General features: G+C 41.4%; 2 protein-coding genes across 2 annotated transcripts; one reads left to right on the forward strand and one right to left on the reverse strand.

The window, feature by feature from the left end:
* Positions 1-363: 363 nt before the first annotated feature.
* On the forward strand, positions 364-21,295 carry LOC125011718 (tetratricopeptide repeat protein 16). The gene is made up of 14 exons (XM_047590988.1): positions 364-489; positions 697-866; positions 1,029-1,119; positions 1,674-1,811; positions 2,285-2,385; positions 2,602-2,731; positions 2,970-3,184; positions 3,427-3,752; positions 4,243-4,387; positions 4,479-4,644; positions 4,873-5,006; positions 5,251-5,350; positions 5,682-5,816; positions 21,192-21,295. Exons 1-14 carry the CDS (start codon positions 457-459, stop codon positions 21,282-21,284), a joined length of 1,977 nt encoding a protein of 658 aa, XP_047446944.1. The 5' UTR covers positions 364-456; the 3' UTR covers positions 21,285-21,295.
* Positions 9,599-13,622, reverse strand: mymk (myomaker, myoblast fusion factor). The gene is made up of 6 exons (XM_047590989.1): positions 13,269-13,622; positions 12,940-13,054; positions 11,879-12,027; positions 11,549-11,665; positions 11,300-11,440; positions 9,599-10,759 (listed from the first exon to the last, which is right to left on the reverse strand). The coding sequence occupies exons 1-6, from the start codon at positions 13,401-13,403 to the stop codon at positions 10,559-10,561; spliced, it is 858 nt and encodes a 285-aa protein (XP_047446945.1). The 5' UTR covers positions 13,404-13,622; the 3' UTR covers positions 9,599-10,558.
* Positions 21,296-25,017: the final 3,722 nt, after the last annotated feature.

A 25,017-nucleotide genomic window follows, 5' to 3' on the forward strand; every position in this document is an offset into this window, starting at 1 on the left:
GTAATTTCCGGTCGTTTTATGATTTTTTTCAGAATAAAAGACACATAAAAGCCATATCACCCACCGAGCAAATGGGAGACCTACTGTTAAACTGACAACTTTCCCAATATTTCATAGATTTTTACTTCATAGATCTATTAGCAGCGTAGTTACAAGTTACCTGTGTATGCAGAACGACGGCCTTCATTAAAAAAATACATTAAAAATGACCTCGCATCCACAGCAACACTAACAGTGTATTGTTTTCTATTACGAGGTTTTAACCGGATTCAACTATATTCTACATTGCCGGAAATGAAGCCGGAAGAGAGAGAGGAATAGAGAGGTTCTTTTAGAAAATAAAAGCCTCTGGGAGTTTTGAAGTTGGTTTCCATGACGACGCACAGATTTTTTTTTTTTCTTAACTTTAGCTAGCGACGCCGAAACAGACGAAGTAAAAACAACATATCGACACCAATGGACACTTCTGAGGAGACAAATAACCCAGCGGTAAATAAATAACTGGAATACTGAAGCAAAAAGATAGATAGCTAGAAGCCAAACAGCAAACTAGATAAGTAGCGCCACAGACAACAAAGTTATTATACAGAATATGAGCAGTTGTGGAGCTGAGTTTAACAATATTATTTCCCCTTAATACTACAGTGTTGGTGTACTGGTGTACTGGTGTATATATGTATATGTATATATGTGCAGAGTTTATTTCCCACTGCTGTGTCGGAGGAGCAGCTAGAGGAGGCCAGGAGGAAAATCACCATCAAACAGGTGTTTGGCTCCAGCAAGATCTTTACGACGCACTCGGAGAAATGCCCTCCAAGACCTCACCTGCAGGGGAGCCTCATCATCCAGAACAAAGTCGCAGAGCAGTGAGAATGAAAGAAAATGACATTTTCAAGATTGAATGATTTCGTCTCATTGTCTTCTTTGAGTTGATGTTTTCTTTTTTTGCTTTAACATATACTTTAATGGCTAAGATATGTTTGTATCATTTCTGGGTTAGGTAATATATTTCATGATTGTCTTTGCAGTTACACAAACGGACAAGATTCAATGGGAAAGTACCAGTTTGAGAAGGCCGTCATCTGTTTCTCCAAAGCAATCACTCTGCAACCAGAGCAGGTTCTCAGTGGTCTATGACTCATTGTTTCCTATGTTAAAAGATGACTCAACCCCCTTTAGAGGGTAAACCATCACAGGCACATGCTAATCATGTTGCAATCTACCCATGGAGCATAAGCAGGAAGCAAGATGCTGAGCATGGTCATACCTTGTAGCTGATATTTCACTTTATTAGCTTCAGTCTTAATGTCATGTTGTGCTATGATTTTCTAGAGCTACTAGTGAATCAGCCTGGGGGGATGATCACTAAACCAGTAAATATGCACTGGCTTACATTACTGCAGTAAACTTAGAAGAGTTATACGATATTTGGACAAAAAGAACTGTAGTTGTGGCAGCGTGCTCAGTTTATTTTGGGCATACCATTTTTCAGCAGGAATCTATCAGGTAACACAGAAATGTAATAAATAAGCCTGGTTTCTAATTTAATTGTAGCGATACTCACAGTGACTGATCTTCATCGTGTGTAGTATGTGGCATCTGTTCTATGTCTCACACTTTATTTTTATCCAGTGTTTTCTCGCTGTGGTAACCTCTGCTGTTGCATGTTTTAGACTCAGCTGTACGTGAGCCAGGCAGAAGCCTACCTGCAGCTCTGTGATTTCCAGTCTGCAGCGGCTTGTTATAAACAGGCAATGCTCCTGGAGCCCAGAGCCTTCAGTGACCGCCTGGCATTCATCTACTACCTTCAGGTGGTCAACAATGCTCCCCTGCTCTGGCTGAAGTCAACTGTTGGTCTTAAATCTACGCTGCAGTTTAGAGGAACATCAGAAGTTACAAGAAGTTACAATGAGGGATTTGAACCATTTAAGCAGATAAGAAAAAAAATATTTATAAATTGTTCAAGGTGAAAAAGATCATTTCTTTAAGTTATAACAGTTTGGTTGGCCACACTCAAGTTTGAACTTGGTAGTCATCATTTGTGCATTTATTTTAATAAATAAAATAATTATTTTAATAAAATTAAGTGAAGCATACGATTATTTTAGCAAAAATGTAAATGTGGTTTCTTCGTTATTTGGTGGAATAAGACATACATGTCAAATAAATCACCTTTGATTCAGGTCAGATATTGCACAGATTATGGTTCACCTTTTTGTTAATAAATGCCTAAACACACAATTGTTTATTAGTGATATTAGTTTCTATTTCCCGTTACCCTCAGGGCCAGTGTTTGTTTGACAGAGGCCTTTTCCTGGAAGCCATGGAGGCTTTCAGCAAAGCGGTTGAGATGAAATCTGATTGCAGGGTTTACCAAGTCAGAAGGTCAGGAATCTGCCTGCTTAGATCTAGATTAAACATTTTGATATGTGTACTTAGATCCACTCATCTAATCACAGCGGCTTATGCTGGGCAATAAGCTTGTGTGATGGGATAAATCTCATTATTCACATGGAGTCGAGAGCTCATTTTACCATCTACAGTTGTGTCTCTAATTCAGACACATTGTTCATTAAAGAATTTTGTACTTCTGCATCCCAGCTTGGCCTGTCTGTCAGCTGTAGGCCGCCTCCCTGACTGTCTGAAGCTGGTGAACGACTGGATGGCATCAGAAGGTCCCACTGCCGACCTTTACGTCCTCAGAGCCCGACTGCACAGGCAGCTCAACGAGGTCGTAGCTGCAGGGATGCCTTAATGGGCAGCATATCCACTCTATAGACAAACAAACCCGTACAATTACCTCAAATAGACCTGAAAAGTTTGTATTGTGATTTTCACAGAGGAAGCAACTAAAAACAGGCTGTCTAGGACTTTTGTCTAGAAATTAGTATTATATGCAAGATTTTAAACATACCACACCTCCAAAGATGTGTGTGATTAAACTGCCAGTGATATTCTCTTCTGTCCAGATGCCACGTTGTTATCAAGATGTGAAGATGGCACTTGAATTGAACCAGGCATGTGCGGAGGCTGGAGCTCTGCTGCTGCAGCTGCATGAAGCGAGTGAACAGGCCAGATTAAAGGCGGTGGACAGAGCTTTACGTGGCCAGCTCATTGAAGCCCTCTGCTTGATTAATGTAGCTTTAGAGAACAGTCCACGGGATGGACGCCTCTACCTGTTCAGGTAAGTATGACCAGTAGGACACATTGCAGAGAGGTCTGGAGGAAGAAGGAGAAGATATTGCTCAGTTTCAAGGTCTGACATTATAATAATAACTTGCATTCATGCACGCCAAAATTAAAAAGTGTCCATCAGTTCTATTCTAGTACATTTAGATTGAGTCCTGTTGAGCTTTTTGTTTGCATTTGTTTCATTTCAGTTGATCTCTTCTGCCTCATTCACTTGAAAAAATTTCTCTCCATCAGAGGTATTCTATACAGACGTCTCAAAGACTTCACAGCAGCTATCGAGGATCTGGTTGAGGCTATAGAGTTTGTCGAGAAGGAGGAGGAGGAGAAGGAGAAGAAGGAGAAGGAGATGGAGAAGGAGAAGGAGAAGGTGGCCAGAAGCCAAGTGGATGTCAATGAAAGCACTTCTCTGCCTGAGGAAGCGCAGTTCCAGCTGGTTCTCACCTACAATGATTTTGCTGTTCAGTGTTTCAGCAGAGGTCTGTACGCTGAGGCTACCCTGCTTCTCAACAAAGCCATTGAGCAGGAGAAAGGCCTGGCAGGCCTCTACCTGAACCGAGGAGGTAAGGCTATGACAGGCGGCCTGTAGGAGGGACGGTGTGTGACTTTGTTTTTTTTGTTTTTTTATTTCTGTGCAAACATAATTTGTTATTTGGAACATATTGAGGAACGTTTTTTTCAAGCTAGAGTTTAAAAGCTAAATTGGGCAAACTGCTCTGTGAGCACTCACACAATTTTGCCATCAGGAGTCCTGCTAAAAGACTCTAAAAGTCCCAAAGTGTCTTCTCTTTAGCTGAATTCCCAAAGCTAAGGCCAGAGTTGTTTGCTTGTTGTCAGACGAGTGCAACCTGACAAACCTGATCATGATATTTTCTCAGTAGTAGCATGAAGAGCTGATACGTCACTCTTCCCTAAAACACCTCAACTAATCAGCCACTAACTTAATTCAAACTTTCGTTGTCATTACTACACATAGAACCACTGGTTTGAAGAGGTTATTGTCATATTTTCAAGATAAGAACAGATAGTAATGTGTGTGTGTGTGTGTGTCAGACTGTTTCTTCAAACAGGGTGACTGGCCCTATGCTGTGGCCGACTACCAGCAGGCCGAGGAGATGCTGCAGGCCGGCGATCCTGCCGTGTGCCTGCGCCTCGCCGTCGTCCACAACACCCTGGGCTTGTTGTGTTTCCAGGACGGGTCAGGACCTACACAACAACTTTTTGGCGACTATGGTCTCTAATTTTTGCTCAGATGATTTATTATTGCACACACGCGTCCGTGTCTGCAGGCGTTTTCAGGACGCAGCTGGTATGTTTTCTCTGGCCATCCGGTACAACCCCGGATCCAGCCAGTACTATGAGAACAGAGCAAAGGCCTTCAGGAAGCTCCTAAACGTGGAGGGGGCGAGGCTGGACTTCATCTGCATGCTGATCTTAGATCCCACCAACGAGGAGGTCAGAGCTTCTTCTTACCATCCTGATCTGCTGACAGTTAAATACTGTATTATTAACACGGTTGGAACTACAAAAAACTTTATTTGCGGTCGTCTTCTCTTTCCATGAGCCATTCTAGTTCATACACTTCTCCCTGTTAATCCTCCATGATTTTGGGATAGTATTTTAAAAGCTTGTGACAGTACTAATGAGTCAGTTGTTGGTTTGTGTTTATGTTTGTTTCTATAGGTGCCTCCTTTGCTCATGAATCTGTTCCCTGGCTGCAGTGCGTCCAATGTGTTGTCCAGTCCAAAAGGACGAGAGGTCAGAGCTCAGCTGATGGAGACCATCCAGGCCTGCAGCTCCTCCTCTGATCCACAAAGGTCAACAGTGCTAACCCCCATGTGAAGCCTGAGAGAGAGAAACAGCTGAGAGGAGTTAGGATAGATTCACTGTAGCTTTATATCCGGGAAACTGACCTTCCTCTCTGCACTGAATCCAGCAATTCACATGAATCAACTGAATAATACTCGCTTGCTCAGTTTGTCACAAATTTATTTGTATTTATTTTTTATAAATGAGTGCACCATGTAACCTGCAGGTTTGTGTGTCGTAATTTGCTCTTAGACTAAATGAGAAGTGTCTGAAACTGACTGAAGCGGAGAAGGAGCTGAGGTTGTGTGTAAACCCACAGGACATGCAGATGAGCGTGAAGAACCTCATACAGGTAAAATCATTTTAAAGGTTGACTCCTGTCTCCTGTCTGAATGGGAGTAACACCTTATGGGAAAAATAATTGAACTAAACATACAAACTAAAAAGTACCAACGTTTCAATAATCAGATTATATAATATGTGAGTGTCTGACAGAGAGACTATCAGTTGGGAAATTTGTCCTACTTTGCAATCATGTGTAAGCATTTTTCATACGTTTCTTTTTATGAAATGTCCCTGGTCATCTGATTTCCCCAATACCAGAACCACAGACTAACCAATAACAGACACGAGCACTGAGATTTGACATTTGACACATCTTTGTCTGTGGTGCCCTGTGGTAGGTTGAGGAAGCAGTTCAGTCATTTGACAGTGACCATCCAACAGTGCACCGTACCGGGCACGCCACACTCACCACAAGCCAGCTCCCACCACCATCCACCAGTCAGCCGCCAAACACAACGGGAGGCCGTACTGTGGTGAGCCATTCAGGGTATTTGGACTTCACATCTCACAAGTACTGGTGGAAAACCATTAGCTAAAATGCTTTATCTGTGTTTGTGTTTTGTACGCACATTTTCTTTTTGATTTGATTCATAAAAAAGTTTTCATAGGTGAAAGAAGATGAAGAGGAAAAAATTAAGTCCAACGTTAAATTTCTGTTGAGAACTAGAAATGAAAACTAGAAAAACAAAAAAACTGGAAGAAGCCTGCATCTGGAACACTCAACCTCACAGACATGGATCACGACGATTGCCTGGGGTTCGTGGGTTAAAAACTTGATCTTCTTCACTTACAAAAACATCTATTCCATTTTATATGAATCAAATAACAATTTAGTTCTCATTCTGTTCTGTTTTTTTTATTTTTTATTTTATTGAATATCAGATTAACCTATTTTTTTTATCTAAAAGTCTAAAACCAAACTTGAAAAACCAAAAAGTACAAGGACCCATGATCCTAAACATTTTGTGACGTCTGTTTTCTTTGTTTTTCAAAATATTTTATGTGGTATTGTTGATAGCTTGGGGCTTCCTGTTTTATTGTTGAGCCTGTTAGCCTCACTCCTGCTCTCATGTGTTTCTCTGTGTGATTGTTTGCTGCTCCCACAAGTTTCACTTGTGTTTCATTTCCACATTCGTGCATGTGTATGCATCGATCAGGCGTGCCATTTTAACCACTGTCCTAATACTGCGTAGGACTCCCTTCCCCTCCCAAACAGTTGTGACTCGTCAGAAAATGGATGTTGGCCTTCTGAGGGTTTCGTGTGGTGTGAGGTAACATAATGTTGTTAGTTGGGGCTTTTTGGTCCTTTGTTTGAGGAGAGTAGCCAGTGGATCATCCCACAGATGCTTGATCAGTTTGGGAGTGTATCTGTGTCAGGCTGCATCCTGCTGGGGATGGCTGCTGCCATCTAGGAGTGTCATTACTATGGGGTGGGGGTGTCTGGTCTGGTCTTGATGGGTGGTACATGTCTAAGTCACATCTCCTTGAATGCATGTCCGTTCCAAAGGTTTCCCAACAGAACACTGAATTGTCACAAGATGGTCAAGGTTATTTACTTGGTGTCTGTAGTCACGTCTTTTCCCAGATCTTTGTCAAGTTTCCCTGAATGTACCTGCTGTTCTCACCCACTGTCCGCACCTTGTGTTTTTGACCCATTTTGTTTTTGTTTTTTTTTAATATTAATATTATTTGGTTCTTGTATTAATATTATTTGGTTCTTGAATTGAATTTACTCTTTTTCCCTGGCCCGTTCTCCAGTGTATGTCCTTTGCTTGGGTCCTCTCTCCCTAAAACCTAGGCCTGAATAAACAGAGCAGTAGGACCAGCTCTAAATCAATCATGGCAGCAATTTTCTAAATCTCAGCCTTATCGTCCCTTATTTAAACCATCATTATGTGCTGTATACCAGTAGATGGCAGCAGGGGCACAATTTTAGCTCTGCAACTGTGTTTGGCAGATAATATACAGTATATGTTTTTTAATGAAACACAAATTCAGGGCAGAGATATGATAATGGGTGCAGAAGATCTACGTAATAGAGGACTGAAAGATAAAGATGAGAAAGAACGTAGCTAATTTGGTATTTAGCAGATTGCAGCAATTCCTTATAGACATGAAGACTGTAATAATAGTGATGGATTTGGTGATAACAATATAGTAAAACATAATGTGATATGATATATGTGACCTGTGATACCAATAATAGGGTAGTGATAGGCTGTACTGTAACGATATAACAATGATGATTATATGAACACAGGTAAGCAATGACGTTAAATTAGGGACCACAGTTAATGTAGCACATTAATGAGCGTGTTAGGGTGAAGGATTAAACACGCTTCTCATTAGACAGCGGTCTCATGTCACATAGAGCAATATAATGCAACTCTACAATTATTCATGGTTTGAAATAAATAGATTTCACTTTTATTTCCATTCCCGCTTTCACTTTTTTGTCTTTATATCACTGGGATAACACACACATGTGATAATTCAGCCTTTTATGATCCACAGGAAACCAAATCTGTGTCACGGTGTCAGTCTAATACATTATTATTTTTCAGACAGATCCAACAATTTTTATGGACAAACTTTATGACAAGGTGAAGCAGAGAGTCTTAATCACGACACAACCTATCTAGGGGGCCTAGTGAGCTGGTTTATGTGTTGCATTTTTATTTTAAAGGCCTACTAATTTCATTGAGAAGAAGATGACCATGATGATTCCTTGTTTTCAATGTTGCTGCCTACATGGATTCTGGCTTTTCTAATAAAACAAGTTGAAACAAGGGCAAGTGGACCTGTAGAGTTGAAGATGTTTCATCACATTCTTCACTACTAAAACACTGATGGAGGGTTAAGGTTTAAATGGGAACATCTGAAGGTGGAGCACACCTGAAACATATGCAGTCAAAGTTTATTAACGGCCAAATATTCAACACAGTTGGAGGAACCTGTTCAATCCTGTTCTCTTTTTTCAGTGAATGTTACATTCACAAACTATTACTGTTTAAAGGTTCCAGTTTCTCTTTTCTCTGGAACTGCGAGAAGCAGTGATTTTATTTCTGAGGTGTATATCTGCTAATAAGTTTCAGCAGTGAAGGTGCGTTGTGGGAGCAGCTCTCCGAGAGGCAGCTGACCTCGCAGCATTAACAACAGCTGTGGCAACAGCTGACCCACAGGGAAAGGACCCGTGGTGCAATGATAGGCATCTCACCATAGAAAGTAGCCACAGCACATATCTGAAAGTACAAACATGCCACGTATTCCAGCGTCTGTCACTGTATGTTTGGTGTTTAATTGCCACTAATGAATAAAAATACACCACTTCTTCTCTCCTCACCTGCTCCGGGAGGGCCTTGCGCTTGTGGAATTTTGGAGTAGAAGTCTTACAAGTCTTCTATATGTTCAAATGTATTTCTTTGCGATGTTTTGATACCCACTGTAATTCCTTGTTACTATGGAATGCATGAGGAGACAACCATCCTCATGTTAATCACTGCTTATTGTGTCCATACTGTTGACTTGGGTTCGAACCCTCAGATGGTGTTTGTGTTATTCTTTGTTTAAGGACCTCTGCTGTAACTCATCGCAGTCCTTTAGAGCATAGAACATGAACTTTGGGTCAAGATCAGGATTTAATTGTACAAGAGATTATAGACGATATAAAGACTTCACAAGCACAGTTACAGTCCTGAATGTGTGTGGCCTTCAGTCCCTCAGCTGAGCGGTCCGCTATAGACAGTGGTCGTAAAGTAGCTGAAAAGTGTTTCACACTTGTGCAATAAAAGGCTCAGGTTACCATCCTGTCAGCCAGGAGGTGCCGCTTGGCCCAGCCAGCCAGGTTTCTGAGTCAAGACAAAAACACCTTTCTCTGGGCACCGGAGCTGGCGGCTTGGGCCAGCCTCAAAACATTCCCTGGTGGGGATGCGGTTCATTCTCATTTTGGCTGGAGACTGTTTTGTCTACACAGAACGCATTTGTAGTCTTAGGATAGTGTTCGGGGCAGGTTGACGTGCGTGGATGCACAACTCTGTGTTGTCCTGAAGTGGAGTCAGAATGGGACATGTGGGTTCGGAATTCGATTAGTGATCCTAGGACTGAGTGGGCCTTGAAGCATGTCCCAGTCAGGGCTTTTATTTATTTTATTTTTTATTTTTTTGTCAATGGTCAGCTTCTGCAAAGTACATCTCTCTGTGTTATGATAATGGCTTGAATAGTTGAGGCTGTTAATGGGTCATTGAGTCCCTGAAGATCAGTGAAAAACAAACCAGTTCACATTTATTTTAGAACATTAAAAAAGGTATCAAAAAGGAACACAACGCTAAATATATAGGTATAGGTGCTGCAATAAATAACAATAATATTATACAGTCTGAACAATGGTCAGTAGGGACAGAAATCAAAGCCAAAGCTGCTTGCTTCATGAACCAACAGTCCACCTGCTCATCCAGAACACACATCAAAATGCTTCAGCTGGACTAGTGTCTGGGCTGCTGCTTTCCTCACGCTCCGGCGTCTGAAGCGCCACATGACACATTTGGCACCTCAAGGACATATAAAAACTTTTAACGGTGCTTTACAGTCTTGTGATTCTCAAAAGCCGTGTGGTTCCTTTCCCTGAGAGACGGAAAAGAGAAAGAGGAAGAGGAGGGGGGACAGACAGACAGAGGCGAGCAGACGAAGGGTCACCCCTGAGGAACGTTTCTAAAGACAATTTATATATTTTGGAGAGATAAACCATCTGCATGTTTGTTCTTCCCATAAATTTTCCAGTCAGTTTTACTGGCTTGTCTCAGCCGCCGTCTCCCTGCTCGTGCTGTGTGTGTGTTCTTTGGTTAGCGTGCTGCCTCGCCTCAGCTTTGGACAAGTGCTTCAGACAGCTGTGTTGTTATCGGGTCTTTGAGGGCACCCGAGGTCAAACTCGTCTTTTGTTCATAAATTTTATCCCCACATCGGCGTACGTTAGTTTTGTTTATCTGCTGGAGGCGATGGTAGTTGGAGGGTGACCTTAAATATATTACCAGCCAAAAAGTGTTTTCTCTGAGTAGAAAGGAACGTCCACATGATTTTTGGTTTCCTGCCGAAGCAGAGTAACTTACCAGCCACATACAAGTTTATCAGCATTTGGCCGACAGTTATTTGGTGTTTTTCCCGTTTCCCACTCAAAAGCCGGCCCTTGCCCGCATCTTTTTTCAAGATGAAGTCTTCCCACTCACTTCCAGCCATTCATCTCTTTGAGCTTGCTGATGCTTGTCCCTTTGACAGGTGTGGAGGGTGGGGGGCTAAAAATGGGGAGAGTGGGAGTGCTGCAGCCTTGCGTCCACGGCTTCTCGGTAGGGACAGTCCACACAGTCCGAGACGACTTCTTTTTTGGCTTGTCCGTCTTCTCTTTAGACGTACCAGGAGATACAGACTGGAGAGGGATTAAGGAACAGGATTAGTGTGACATAAAATATATCATCTTTCATCATCTTTTATCTATCTAGTTGATGCAACCTAGTGCTCTAAGCAGTCGGTCTGTGAAGGTTCTCGGTCATCCAGGTCATGGTGTATCCAAAAGAAAGGCAATTGGACCTGAGTTTCTTGAAGACGTTTCATCCAAGTAGCTTATTTAGTCCTAAGGAAGTTCTGGGGAGTTAAAGAGAAACATCTGTGGGTTTTACCCGTCAGAAACTCACATGACTCATGTCTGTTGACGACCAGATAATTACTTGTTGTTGGAGGAGACTGTTTGACCCTCTTCTTTTCTCCTGTGAATTAATAGCGAACCAGTCACAAGTCAGTCAGAAGTTCCAGTCAAGACACCGCGGGTCCTTCAGAACTGAAGAAGCCACTCTGATGACTAGCAAAACGTCTTCACGAAACTCTCTAGGTCCAGTTTCCTTTTGCGTTTCTTTGGATATAATCAATCAGTTTCTTCCTTTCTTATTGGTGTTTGATAAATATAACATACACAGCAGCAGAGAGTGAAGCAGCTGAGTTTGGCAGCGTTCCGTCCCGTCCCCGCGTAGCGGTTCTTCTTTGGCAGCAGCAGTACGAAGGACACAGCCAGAGACAAATGGTAGAAACTGTGGACATAGGCATAGTCCCACTCCTGCAGTAAAGAGGAAGCAGGACATATTTAAAACTTGTAGCTAGTCACTAGAGCCCACTGAACAACACAAAAGGTATTTCGATAAAAGGTATAACGAAGCCTTTTCACCTCAAAGTAGAAGCGCAGCATCAGAGCGAGGGCACCAAAGCAGCAGCCTGGACCGACCTGCTGCGTGTACACAGTCTTCTCTGGATAAACTGCCCTCAGCTGCTTCATCTTCTGTAGCTGGAACAGCAGGAGGCAATGGCAGCAATATACACACATTAGACACAGCGTTCAAGAGTGATGCGATGGCAAGAGGAAAGGAAGAGGGTAAAGGAAAACAAAGAGAAGAAACTGGATGCAAAAGGAGTTGAAAAGAAGACAAAAAAAATGCTAAAAGGTGTCATTTTAGAGATCGAGATGAAAATTGAAGTGGAGGAAAATAAGACCACCAACCCATTTGACGGTGATGATGAAGACAGCTGATCCAATTGGCCCAGAGAAGATCCCGTAGCCCCAGCGGTCCTGGTAGATCCTCACAGCAATGGTCAAAACTCCAAACATGGTTATACTGGAGCGCTGAGGTTCATCAAAGTCACCCAGAGCTAGAACAGTCAAACACGAACCACATGAGAGACTGGTTTTCAAATTTTTTACCCCTAGATATCAAAAGAATTACAAAACATTGCAGTGCATAGCTGATGCATGCCAAAATCCAGTTTCTTGTGTTTGTTCATCAGGCTAAATTTTATTATTTTCAGTCTGTGTTTGACATATTTAACTTAATAATGCCACAAATCATTTGTGAGCACTACTGTTGTGAGGTATTAGTAATGAAAATGCTCCACAAATTCCAAGAAAAAAGGAAAGTGTTCAGAAAGCCAGTGCTAAATATCCTGGAGGCTTCACTACCAGGCGACTAAAGACTTGGAAAAAAATCCACAGATTTAGTTCAAAGACCACATCCACTCTAGGATACATAAAGGCAGAACTTTTGCATCACGTTTAATGACTGTTTGTGAAGATATTTTTATGGTTGGTATGGTTTTACTTTATGGTAAGTACACCTTCCAACAAAGATGAGAGGACCAGTCGGGGTGAAATCTGGAGCATTTGTCCTTTTGTGATGTTAAGCCCTAGCTACAAAACCTCATGCGCTTTAGTGGTGCAGGAAGAGGAATAAATGCATTACAGCGTGTGGACGCCTGTGTATCATCGTGTGAAGTGATCATAAGAGGTAGGCTGAACACATGTGTGCACAACTCAGAGGCGCAACACATGTTGTCGACAACTGCTGCAGGCACAGCTTGCTGTTAGACAAGCGGCGTTTTTAACAAATGCTTGATAACTTGAATCAAATATTTTTTTAGCCCAATCAATGAAAAGAAACCCTACAAAATAAATACAAGTGAAACTGCAGATAGACATTGTATATGAAGGTTTGAAGAAAGACTGGTTATGGTTCATAGAGATACACGTAGGAGACATTGACTTTTGCTAAAACTCTAGGACCTTACCGATGAGTGTGACCCACATTGAGAGTGCTGTGCCATAAACACTGAAGTACTCCAGAATGTCATATTTCATGAAGCACAGGATAGAGAGGCCTGGCCCATCACATGCGTGGTAGATCTGCAGGATGACAGTCGTATTGCATAAATTTAATCATGGAATCATTGTGGCATCTTGTGAAACTAGTTGAGCTCTACAGGCTCAATCCATCTTGAAATCAAACTTCCAGCAAATATTTATGTACATACAGGTCAGGTCTAAATTATCTGGCAAACTCGAGGTCTAAAACCTAGAGTTCTAAGAGGTCTAAGATTTCAAGCACAGTCATTCTCACCGCTGTGAAGAACATGGTGAAGAAGTAGACCATAGCCTCCATGTGGAAGCCTCTCTTGGCGGCCACACTGGCTATAGGCAGGAACACCAGGCTGCTTACTGTAGGGAGCAGCATCTTAGCAATAAATGCACCCATGTTGAAGGGATAGCAACTTAAACAGATGCTGTGAAGGTCTGAATATAAATCCTGTCGGTGTCCAAAGTTCCTCAGTCTTTGTCGGGTGTAAAATTATCTGTGTTAAACTCAAAAATAATTGCAGTGAATAAAAAACAGACGTCAGCTTGGTGTGTAGGTATCCACTGGTCCCTTCGTCCCTGCTGTGTATGAGAGTGGGTGAGGATGCATACACAGCACGCCACCACATGCATGGACACACCCAGCTGTCCAGTTTGGCCCTTTAAAGTTTAAATGTCCCCCAGGATGGCAGTTCCACAGAGGCCTGTATGTGCCGTGTCATCACTGGGCAGCTGCTGCATACCAGGGCAACACGGGAGAGGCTTCAGTCCTAGCATGCTAGATTGCAGCATATCAGTGGGTATTCAGGATTGTGACCTTTTTGTTGGTCACCAAGCTACAGCTATAGTGAGCCAAGTTTGTCAAACACTGAATGTGCTACATGTTTCACAGTGCCAGTGTCCAGACTAGCAGAGGCTATAAGCTGCCCTTTATGTAGCTTGTGGATGCAGTAAAATATGCAGCCCATGAACGGTGCTCACTGGTTGTATTCCTTGTTTTGCATCCTGCTGCACATTTAAGGTCAAGGTTTGCTTTAATCCTGCAACATTGTTTCTGTGTTTTTGCTGTAAGTGCCCCGCTAACCAGAAATAAAACACAGGAAGGAATGAGATTTTCTCACCAGAACTTATGAAATATTTGATGTTTAGAGGGCAGTATTGGGGTTTGTAGCATGGTCTCTGGGTGCTCCTTCCTCCTACTGTCCAAAGACATGCATGTGGACATACTTAAATGGCCTCGGGTGCTGGACTGGTGACCTGTCTGTCAACAGTGATAGTTGGGTCCAGGATAAGCAGTAATAGATAATGAAAAGTCTGTGAATTATACTGTATGCTTACAAATGATTTTCACCTCCACAACTGATCATCTCACATAATTTGTTTCTCTGTACATCGTGAGGAGAGAAGGAAAAAGAAATAAATAGCGTAAAGCAGGGTGGGCTATGTCAGTTTGTAGTTTTCATTTCTTGTTGAAAGTAGATTTTATGACCTGCTTTTCACTAAAGGCTGCTCAGACTAAGGTTTTTCTATGAAATATTGCATCTGTTAGCAACAGTCATTGCACATCCTCTCGAACAAAGACACAATTAGGGTTAACTCATAAAACTCTGTTTTACCTATGTTTTTCTGTGTTGGATGTTGATCCAGTTAATACCATTTCCCTTCATTCTAACAAATTGAGAGCCCCAAACTATGGAACAGGACGTTTATCATCATTCCTGATAATGATGACCCACCATGCGATCACTTCTTGGATATCAGGTGGGTTAAAACACTAAAATCCTCCCTGGCCTCATTAGACTCAGCTGACTCAGTCCAGACTTCTTATACTGCGCTAAAACTAAGTGGAATAATGTTCTTTGTGTGTAATGTGAGAGCATTGACCCTTTAACTCCTAAAGTATGCATATTAAATCTGTAAATACTGCTTGTGTGCCATATAAAGCCAACCTCAGTTTGCCATATTTGACTCTGTGCACCACTGTTGTTCCCAGAAAGGATTTCTCTGAGTGATCCCACGATGGAGACTGGGTGGCAGTTGTCCATCCTGCTCTCCTCCTCTCAGCTGTTACACCTGCTCAGTGGTTTGAGACAGAGACACAAAGGGTGCAGTATTGCTGAGAAGTTTCACCCCACGCCTCAGATTCTCAGAGCGTTTGGGTAACCCGAGCTGCCGGGGCTGTGGCTGGAAACCAACTCTCAGGCCTGATGGGTTTTATGTTTTTGAAGTTGCTGCCATGGCCTGAACACGCCCTCTGTCAGAAACTTCCTTCCCTTCTGTTGTGTTTCGAAAATATTTCTGCACCTACAGTGATCCATCTGATACATGCATATCCAGGTTGGATTAGCACGAGTACTGTCTTTTGGTTCAAGTGGCTCTACATGTCAGTCTTAGTGACATTTGGCAAGTGCGCGGCAGGGATTCTGTGAAAAGAATGTGCAAATGTCTGATTGCTTGTGGGTGGAAAGTTATTTGCTAGCGAGGCTTCATTAGTACCACTGTCCCTGGCAGCATGAATTGGACGACCCCAACCTAACCCTCACAGAGCTGCTGGTCATAAGGTCAAAGTAGTCTGGTGAGGGTTGTACTTTGGAATGTGAAAGTGGCAGGAGGGGGAGGAAGGGAAGGACCCTGACATTCACCAATCAGGCGTAAGATTATGACCACCTTCCTAATACTGTGTAGGTCTCGTTTGTGCGTCCAAAACAGTTGTGACTCATCAGTGAATGGACATGGGCCTTCTGAGGGTGTCCTATGGTGTCTGGTAACAGAATGTTGTTGTTTGTTGCTGTCCTCATCGAGAGCAGGAAGATATTCTTCAGATGTGGGAATGATGATAGATATTTTACAAATAAACATTCATTGAGCTCCATTTAGTTGCTCATGTTAAAAGTGATGGAAATAGTTGTTTAAAGAATGGGAAGAGTCGCGTGGAAGCCAGACCATTTTCCCATGCCCACGGCGGAAAGTTGGTCTGGAGTCTCTCTGTTGGGAGTTGATTATGCTATGGCAAAAATCTGGTACGCTTATCAAATTATTGGGCTGGAATGATGTGGTTATGGACAGAAGATTACACGTCACATGTCATAAGTGTTCATACTTGTCACCTTGTGGAGTTGAATTTGTTTATGACAAAAATGTCTCTGATTGGTTGGAGGACCCTCATAAGTGCCTACAGAGGTGTTTTTTTCTCTGTATGGGTTGAAACACTAATACAGAACTCTGTAATCAATAAAATAGAGTGTTACTAGACTCATATTATGGTAATAATTAAATTTGTGATAATTAAAACTGGCGGCTTGGTGGTTAGCGCTGATGCCTACCAGCTAGAAGGTCAGGGTTCGAGTCCAGCTCGGGCCTTTCTGGATGGAGTTTGCATGTTCTTCCTGTGTCTGTGTGGGTTTTCACCAGGTACTCCAACATCCACCCAACTCCAAAGACATGCTCATTAGGCTGATTGGTGACTCTAAATTGACCCTAGGTGTGAGTGTGAATGGTTGTTTGTTTCTGTGTTAGCCCTGCGATAGGCTGGCGACCTGTCCAGGGTGTACCCCACCTCTCACCCGATGCCAGCTGGGATAGGCTCCAGCAGCCCCTGCAACCCTAGTGAGGATTAAGTGGTATGGAAGATGAGACGAGATGATCTGGCTATATTACGCTAGTGTTTCCACATGTTTGCTGATGTTTTCAGACATGACTGAATGGTGACTTGCATGAAGTTTTTTAGGTAGGTAGTTTTTTGGGGTTTTCTGATAAGATCAAATTGTTGGGCCAGCCTGGAAACTGGCCTCTCTGCCAACATTTTTTTGAGTGATAAATTGGCCTGAAGTTTCTCAGTTAGGACTTGATTATGCTCCAACAAAGATCTACCAGGCCAATCAAATTGTTCAGCCGGTATTTCGTTCAAGATTGACTGGAGTTTTTTTATTTGCCTCTGTCACCAATACAAGTCATCTGAGTGTCATGATTTGTTTGGGGACTATCCAATTAATGCAGAGGTATTGTTTTTTCTATATTGGTAGAAAGAGATAATAGAAGTGTTAACAGACTCATATAGACTCATATTATAGAATAAGAATTTAGTCAGCAACCAACAGGATTCAGCATTTCACTCAAAGAGATTTTGGCCGAACTGAACTGCTAACCTTCTACCCCCCTAACCACCCTACCTACTAAGCCATAGACACCCCTGTGGATGAAATGTCTCTCACACAAGGCTTAATGGGTTAACAGACACAGATGAAACCAGTGAAGGCAGAGCAGTTAGGAAAACACAAAGGAAGTAAAATCAGTGGTTGGGCAAAGGGACACAAATCTTTTTTAAGTACAACACAAAGAACACAAAAAAAAAATGAATGTAAGTCCAAAACCAACACTTGTGGCATAATAACAAAAAAGACCAGATTAAAATAAAAGATACAAAAAGGAACACCGTGTATTGTACGCCTCATTAAAAAAAAAGAACCCAATAAGGTCCTCATGCCATTCATTCAGTGGAATGAGATCACATCTTGTTATAAAGAGAACCCTTAGTTCTGCTGGTCCAGGAGAGTTTGTCGTGACTTTCACTTCATGACCGCTCAGTCTCAACGAGGGGGTTTAGTGTGGGAACGTAGAGGAGACTTCCTGGACACATCTGAAAAAACAACTTCCTTTTGATACAGTAAGAAATAGCTGTGACCCCCGAACCCCTGGGGCTTCTTTTACAAACACTTGTAAGGCTGTGCATGTGTTTGAGCCAGAGCAGTCACTCAGGACAAATGGGAACGGGCGTCTGCAGAGCCATTCACCTCCATACTGGTGTTATTTTACCATCAGACCAAATGGTTGCTCTGGGTGACTTATTATCATTGTTACTATTAATGATCAGATATTTATTTGTTATAAGGCTCATCTTGTTATCAGAGGATGAGTCTGGCCATTTGGATTTAGTTATGTGGCATGTTTCAGCTGATACAGAGAAAAACAATACCTCTGCTTTCAATTCCTGACTCGCTGCATCATTGACCATCATCAGCCCCATCCAATCCCCTTATAGTGCCCCCTACCCACTTAAATGCTTTCATACGCCAGACACTACAGTGTAAGTAACACAGCAAGACTCTCCACACACCGCTCCACCTTGGCATCTTCGAAGATAAGATTGGTGCCATCTACCCGTGAGTGTAACCTAAACACAATCCCATCTCCACCTGCTACAACATTAAATGAGGACAAACGCTCTGCCCCAACAACTAGACTGAAATCTCTGAATCCAGAGATAAAGAAACGACAAAAAATGCACTTCTTTCAGACTCTTAACAATGGTAAGGTCATCTGGGACTCACGTTCTGAGCCAAAAGGACTACTACTGGGCCATATTAACATTTGTAGTATATTAGGGAAAACCGACCAAGTCGAACACTTATTGATTAATTCCAATGTTGACATATTATCCATGTCTCAAAGCTGGTTAACTGCTTCATCACCAACAGCTGCCATCTGTATCTTAGGTTACAAGGTGTTTAGGAGAGATAGGGGAGTAAGGCAAGGGAGTGAATTATTGGTTTACGTGAAGGACTGTTTAAAGTGTGAATCAATCGAATGGCCATCGGAGATAGATACTGAATGTACTGGACTCAACATTACCATTTCCTCTGAAATGTCGTTCACTGTTATGTTATGTTATGTTATGTTATGCTATGCTATGCTATGCTATGCTATGCTATGCTATGCTATGTTATGTTATGTTTGTACCGACCTCCTTCCTCTGAAAATACATTTTATGATCAACTTAAAACCATCCTAAAATGCAATGATCTCAAAAGGGAAACTATTCTCTTAGGTGATTTTAATATCAACTGTGACAATAAATCTGACAGGAAAAAACTGAAGCAACTAATAGATAATCACAACCTTACTCAAATCATTCAAGGTCCAACAAGAATAACCAAGACATCTAAAACAACAATTGATTTAATATTCACAAATAAACCAGATAGGATCAGTAAAACTTAAAATACCTATACCTAAAGCCACATAAAACCTAAAAGCAAACAACAAAATCTGAAGAATGCTGTGCAAGTGTATGATTGATCCAATGTATTAATAAATACTGGTGTTGAGGACAGCTGCAGCACCTTTTCTAAATGTGTTATAAAAGGATCATGTATGCAAGTTGATGAAAGAAAGAGATAATGCACTAAAAAAAATCACTAAAAAGAGGACTTATCTGTGACTTATCTGTGACCACCAGACATTTACAGCACTTAGAAACAAAGTAACAAAACAAACTCGTAAAGCTAAAGCAGATTTCTTCATTGGAATGATAGATGGGGCGAATGGCAATGGAAAATTGATATGGAAACAACTAAATGAGCTAACAGGAAGAATCACAACACCCAACGACATGCAGCTCCAGGTGAATGGCATTGTTATAAATGACATGGATGTCATTGTTAGTAGTTTCAACATTTTTTTAGACATTCATTTGAAGAGTTGACAATGAATTTTAAATGTCCAGACACTCCACATAACCCTCTAGATGACAGAAAGCCAGTCTTTAGCTTAAGGGAAATAACTGTTGCTGAGGTCCTAAAAATTATTTTATCTCTGAAAAGCTCAAAGGCTAGACATGTTTTTGGTCTTGACTGTTACCTTATAAAACACCACAGAGAGGACTTCACACACCCAACTGCACACTTAATAAATCTATCTAGAAATCAGGGTAGAGTTCCATCAACCTGGAAGACTGCTAAGGTTACTCCAATTCCAAAGACCAGTGACAAAACTCAATTAGAGAATTATCAGCCAATAAAAATAAAAATGGCAGATAAATGGATTATACTGCAGTTAACGGATTTTCTCAATAATGGGCATAACACACTCCATCCAATGCAGTTCAGATTTCGTAAAAACCACTCAACCGAGAGAGCAATTTGTTACTTTCATGAGAACATCAAACGTTTTCTGGATCAAGGTGGTTATGTGTGAGCTATTTTCTTGGACTTAAAAAGAGCTTTTGACTCATTAAACCATGCCATTCTCCTCTCAAAACTGTCCCTCTTCAACTTTTCAGATGGCGCTCTCTGCTGGATGAGATCATACCTGTAAATAGAAAACAGACTGTGCAGATTCGGAACTCAATGTCACCTTACCTCAGCTGCTCAACTGGTGTACCCCAAGGTTCCATTCTCGGACCCATTCTATTCAGTCTTTATGTAAATGACCTCCCTAAAGTTTGCTCAAATATTAATCTGCAACTTTATGCTGATGATACAGTACTATATGTCCATGCAAAGACAAAATAAGAAGCTGCTGAAAACAGCTGCACTGACACCTATATCTCATTGACTTAATCAATCTTGTTTCCACTGCAATACTAAAAAGACTGTTTGCATGTTCTTCTCTTGTCAGTCAGCAGAGGGCAATCAGTCATCTGTAACGGTCAATGGAGAGACTTGATGTAGTAGAAGAGTTCAAATATCTTGGAGTAGTCTTTGACACAAACCTATCATTTAAAGCAGATGTTAAAAAAAACAATCACGAACACCATTTAATTAAATCTATCAAACTTCTGTCATATACGACCTTTTCTCTCATCCAAAACTGCTGAAGTCTATATGCATGCCATAATATTGTCACAGATAAATTACTGTTTTACAACCTGGACACATGCAAATGAAAGTACAGTAAAATCTATTAAGTCTCTCTTCAAGAAGGCAGTTAAAATCTTACACAGGAAACCTCCTCACTTTCATTACTGTAATATCCTTAAAAGGTATAATATTCTTGATCTAGATAGCTTTAAAATCTTTATGGATATCTGTCTCATCTTCAGAGTTTTAAATGCTCTTGCGCCTGCCTGTCCCAAAGCCACAGACGACCAACCCCATGCCCATTATTGAATTATCCAAGAATTTTTGGTATTTCAAGTGTGGTTTTAGATGCTACAATAATAAATAAATAAACAACATGTAAGAGTTTACCTTTTGTTCTGTAATACATGAAAAAACAAAACAGGAAATTTGATTCATATTAAACCAGGGCTTTTTGTAGGTGAAGATGAAGAAAAAGACAACAATGAATGAATGAATGTTTATTTTGGTCAAAACAGACCACGGACATGACTTTAGAACAATATTTAGATGTAATTTTAGACTTTATGACACAAGATTTGTCATCTGATTTTATTATTGTTTTTCCTCAGGAAACGTCCAAAAATGTCATGCTGAACCCTGAACACGCCCTGAGCTGTAATAATGATCCGTGCCTAAGAGAGCGGTCTAAATTCCAGATGTAGGTTACTTCCAGTTTCACTGAAAAGCGGTAAGTTTTTTTGTTATGTTTTGATTTTGACTTGATGCCCTTTGATTTTTTAAATTCACGTTTGTGGAAAGAAAATTAAATCTTTATATTAACTTTGTCTTTTTTGTTTTACACTACAGAATAAAAAAGGTTTCTTCATCTGATCTTTTGTTTTTGGATTTAAGAATGAAACAACCATTTTTTTATTTGCAGTTTTCGTGTTTTTGTTATAAAAGCACAGGCCATTCTGGATGGTTTGTCCTTCTCTTATTATACAGAACATGGTTTAACTACGCTACTATTACTCCTCTGTCCATCACCACGTAAAAGGCCCATACAAACGATTTGATTGTCCTGGCAGATCTTTTCAGGAGCATAATCATTTCCCAACAGAGAAACTCCAGACCTACTTTCCACCACTAAAGATTTGTTGCCGGTGCAGTTGGGCTGGCTTCCAGGCTATGATAATGTATAATGTGACAATAACAAAAATTTACAGTTACAACATTGGGAAATACCAAAATGGGGTGCCTTTTTTATTCTCATGAACATGATAAATACGACCCCATTTGAATGCACGATGGTATCTACAGCTCCAACCTCCAACCAACCAAGTGTGTTTGTTTCACACTTTTAAGAGTGCAGCATTTCTTTCTTTATTTTGTCCTTCTCTGTGGTTGTGTTTATAATGCCTTTAATTGCTCTTGTGTCTGCACGCGCCAACCTTAATGACTCCAGACATTGTTTGGCAATGCTGTAAATGGGCACGCACGCAAAAAAAAACAAAAAAAAAAAAACACTCCCATGGGTGTGTTTTTTGCGAGCCCTCATGCAACATATTTTCTCACCAGCTTTTTAGTTTTTCTCAAGCGGTGGGCGGTGGGCTTTAATTAGAGCTGGTGGCATATTCCTCTGGTCTGGCAGCCTCACCGAACTCTCTCTATCAGCTTATAAATCAGGAGACTCTAGCCAACTAATGTAGCCAGCAGACACACCGGCAGCAGACTCAGAAGAAGGACAGAAAATGGATGGAGGAGGAGGATCAGAGGGAAGTTAGTGAAAGCACGGACAAATGAAAGACTTGCATAAAGCGCTTCCAAATCAGCATGAGAATCTCTGGGATTAAAAAAATTACAATTTAGAATTATGGATTGATATCTGTGTGAATATAAGCTGAGGATGTTTTAAATAATTAAAGGAAGAGAGAGGAATGAGAAGATGGTGACAGAGAGAGAACAAGTGCAACACTGCTAAGAAGACAGCTGTAGAAACAGAGAAGTGAATAAAAAAGTAACGGAGAGAAAGAAACACAAGAAGAGAAAGAGAGGGAGGGGTGAGGAATAACAGGAGAAGACGACAGAGAAAAAACAGGAGAAAGAAAAGAGCAGAAATCGCAATAAAACAGGAGGGAGTGAGACAGACGGATGAGGGAGGAAAGGGGGGACGACGGCACGGTGGGCAGGCACGGTGGTCCGCAGACGTCTGCTCGTCCTCCTCTCATCATTCACCTTCCACTCCTCGTCTCTCTTTCCTCTGTCTGAATCACTGTCCTCCCATCTGGTCTTGGCTTCGGATCACTTAAAGGAATATAGTTCACCTGAAAGAGAAAAGTGCAGCCTGAAACCAAACTTGGATCAGGATCAGATTTCCAAACCACTTGAGAACTTTTCGAAAATTGATTCTTTAAGAATCAGGCTTTGTGTGACTTACATACGCGTATACTGCTAAGTAATATACAGTATGTCAGGGTAGAAATGAGAGCTCAAAAGTGAAAGTTTGATAGGACTCAGCATTCCCTCCAGAGGTGGCACCAACTGTTTTGCAGGCTAGATAGATATTTAGACATTTCACAAACTAGGTACATACAACACTGCCACTAACACTCATACATACAAAAGTATGTCATTTTCCAATTACTGTATAATTTGAAATCTAATCTAATCTAATTAGAAAGAGAATGCACGTTCACGTGAAGCAGGAAAAGAGGAGGACACAAATGCAAAACACACTCAGGGACAAGGCATGATAGAAGAACTGAAAGTCAGTTTAATGAAAAAAAAGTCCAAAAACACAAGTTCAGCATCCTGGGGAAACACGGGCTACTAGGGTAACTATCATTTCAACACAGGACAGGAAGCTTAAAACACTAAAACAATAGAAAATCCAAACGTTAATACCATGAACACAAAAATGTTGACAATACAGCTGATGACGGTCTTGTCAGAGGTCTGCAGACTTTTGTATTACCTAACCTAGCATAACACATTTTTGAAAGGATGTATTTGACGTGTACTTCGTTAGTGTTTTAGTTTCCCCCTAAGTCCCATCCACTGACACTGAGGAAGTGGAGCCTATGACCTACACTGCAGCCAGCCACCAGGTGGCTGATCCACATGCTTTGGCTTCAGGAGATGTCATGTCCACTTCTTTTTACAGTCTATGTTCACAAACAATCAACATGTTGTCTCCAAATTATCATTCACCAGAGAAAAGAACATGTGTTCGATTGAAACTGCCTATGACATGTAGCTCCAGCCAGCTGCAGTGGTAAATTGTCTACATCAAAATGTTTGCCAACCTGAGTGAAATCTTTTTGATCTGAGATCCAAAAACATGACTGTTCATATGGACTCTGATCATATATCACATGATCATATATTGGATCATATGGACCTGTGTATACATGAAAACATCAGGAGGGAGGATTGAGAAGGGGAGCTGGAAGCCTTCACATATGGTAAAATTAATTCCAAGTATAGACGTGGAGTTTGCATGTTCTCCCTGTGTCTGCGTGGGTTTTCTCCAGGTACTTCGGTTTCCTCCCACCTCTAAACCTTAGGCTGATTGGTGACTCTAAATTGACCCTAGTTGTGAGTGTGAGTGTGAATGGTTGTTTGTCTCTGTATTAGTCCTGTGTTAGGCTGGAGACCTGTCCAGGATGTACCCCGCCTCTATCCTGATGACAGCTGGGATAGACTCCAGCAACCCCTGTGACCCTAGTGAGGATTAAGCGGTACGGAAGATAAGATGAGATGAGATTTTAAAGCTGCAAATATGGTTTTTACTCTGCTTATCTAGAGGTTGCACGATCAGACGGTACTTCATTACCTTCTTCTTGTTTCTTCTTGTGTTTCTATTAGCTGCCAGTTTCCGAACTCATCTGAATTTAGCAATTAAACCACAAAACCACAATTTCCTGGCTCGATATTCTCTTGTTTTGTTCTGTACATAAAATATTTATTTGGAATTTCACCATGAACCTTTTGGGGGAAGAAGAACATTATTGGCCGCAGCTTGCGATTCTGCCAGTGCTTTTAGGAGATGACATTGAGTTTTGTGTGCATAAATATATATGTATATTTGGATATTTTGTTTAGAAAGTTTAGAAAATATCCACTTCAGTCCAACCTGAGAAAATAAATGAGAACTTCCGGGGAATTTTCTGTCTAGCGTGGAGGCAGAGGACCCAGGGGAAGAAGAGCACTGTGGGAAATAAAAGAGTCCACCTCTGTCTCCAATGTGTCTGTCTGTCTGTGTTGTTTGTCTCAGTCTCTTCATCCCTGCAGCAGGTTCACAAGGAAACAAGGAGGCTGCCCGAGGACTTGAGGGGAAAGGAAAGAGAACGAAAGCAGAGCCCTGGGGTTTCTCCTGTTTTTATATATACATTTTTTTTCTTCTGAACCTCCCACCTTCTCCCTCCGCTGCCACTCTGCTGCCCCAGCTGACTG

This window comes from Mugil cephalus, chromosome 8 (assembly GCF_022458985.1).
Source record: "Mugil cephalus isolate CIBA_MC_2020 chromosome 8, CIBA_Mcephalus_1.1, whole genome shotgun sequence".
In the NCBI taxonomy this organism is placed as follows: domain Eukaryota; kingdom Metazoa; phylum Chordata; class Actinopteri; order Mugiliformes; family Mugilidae; genus Mugil; species Mugil cephalus.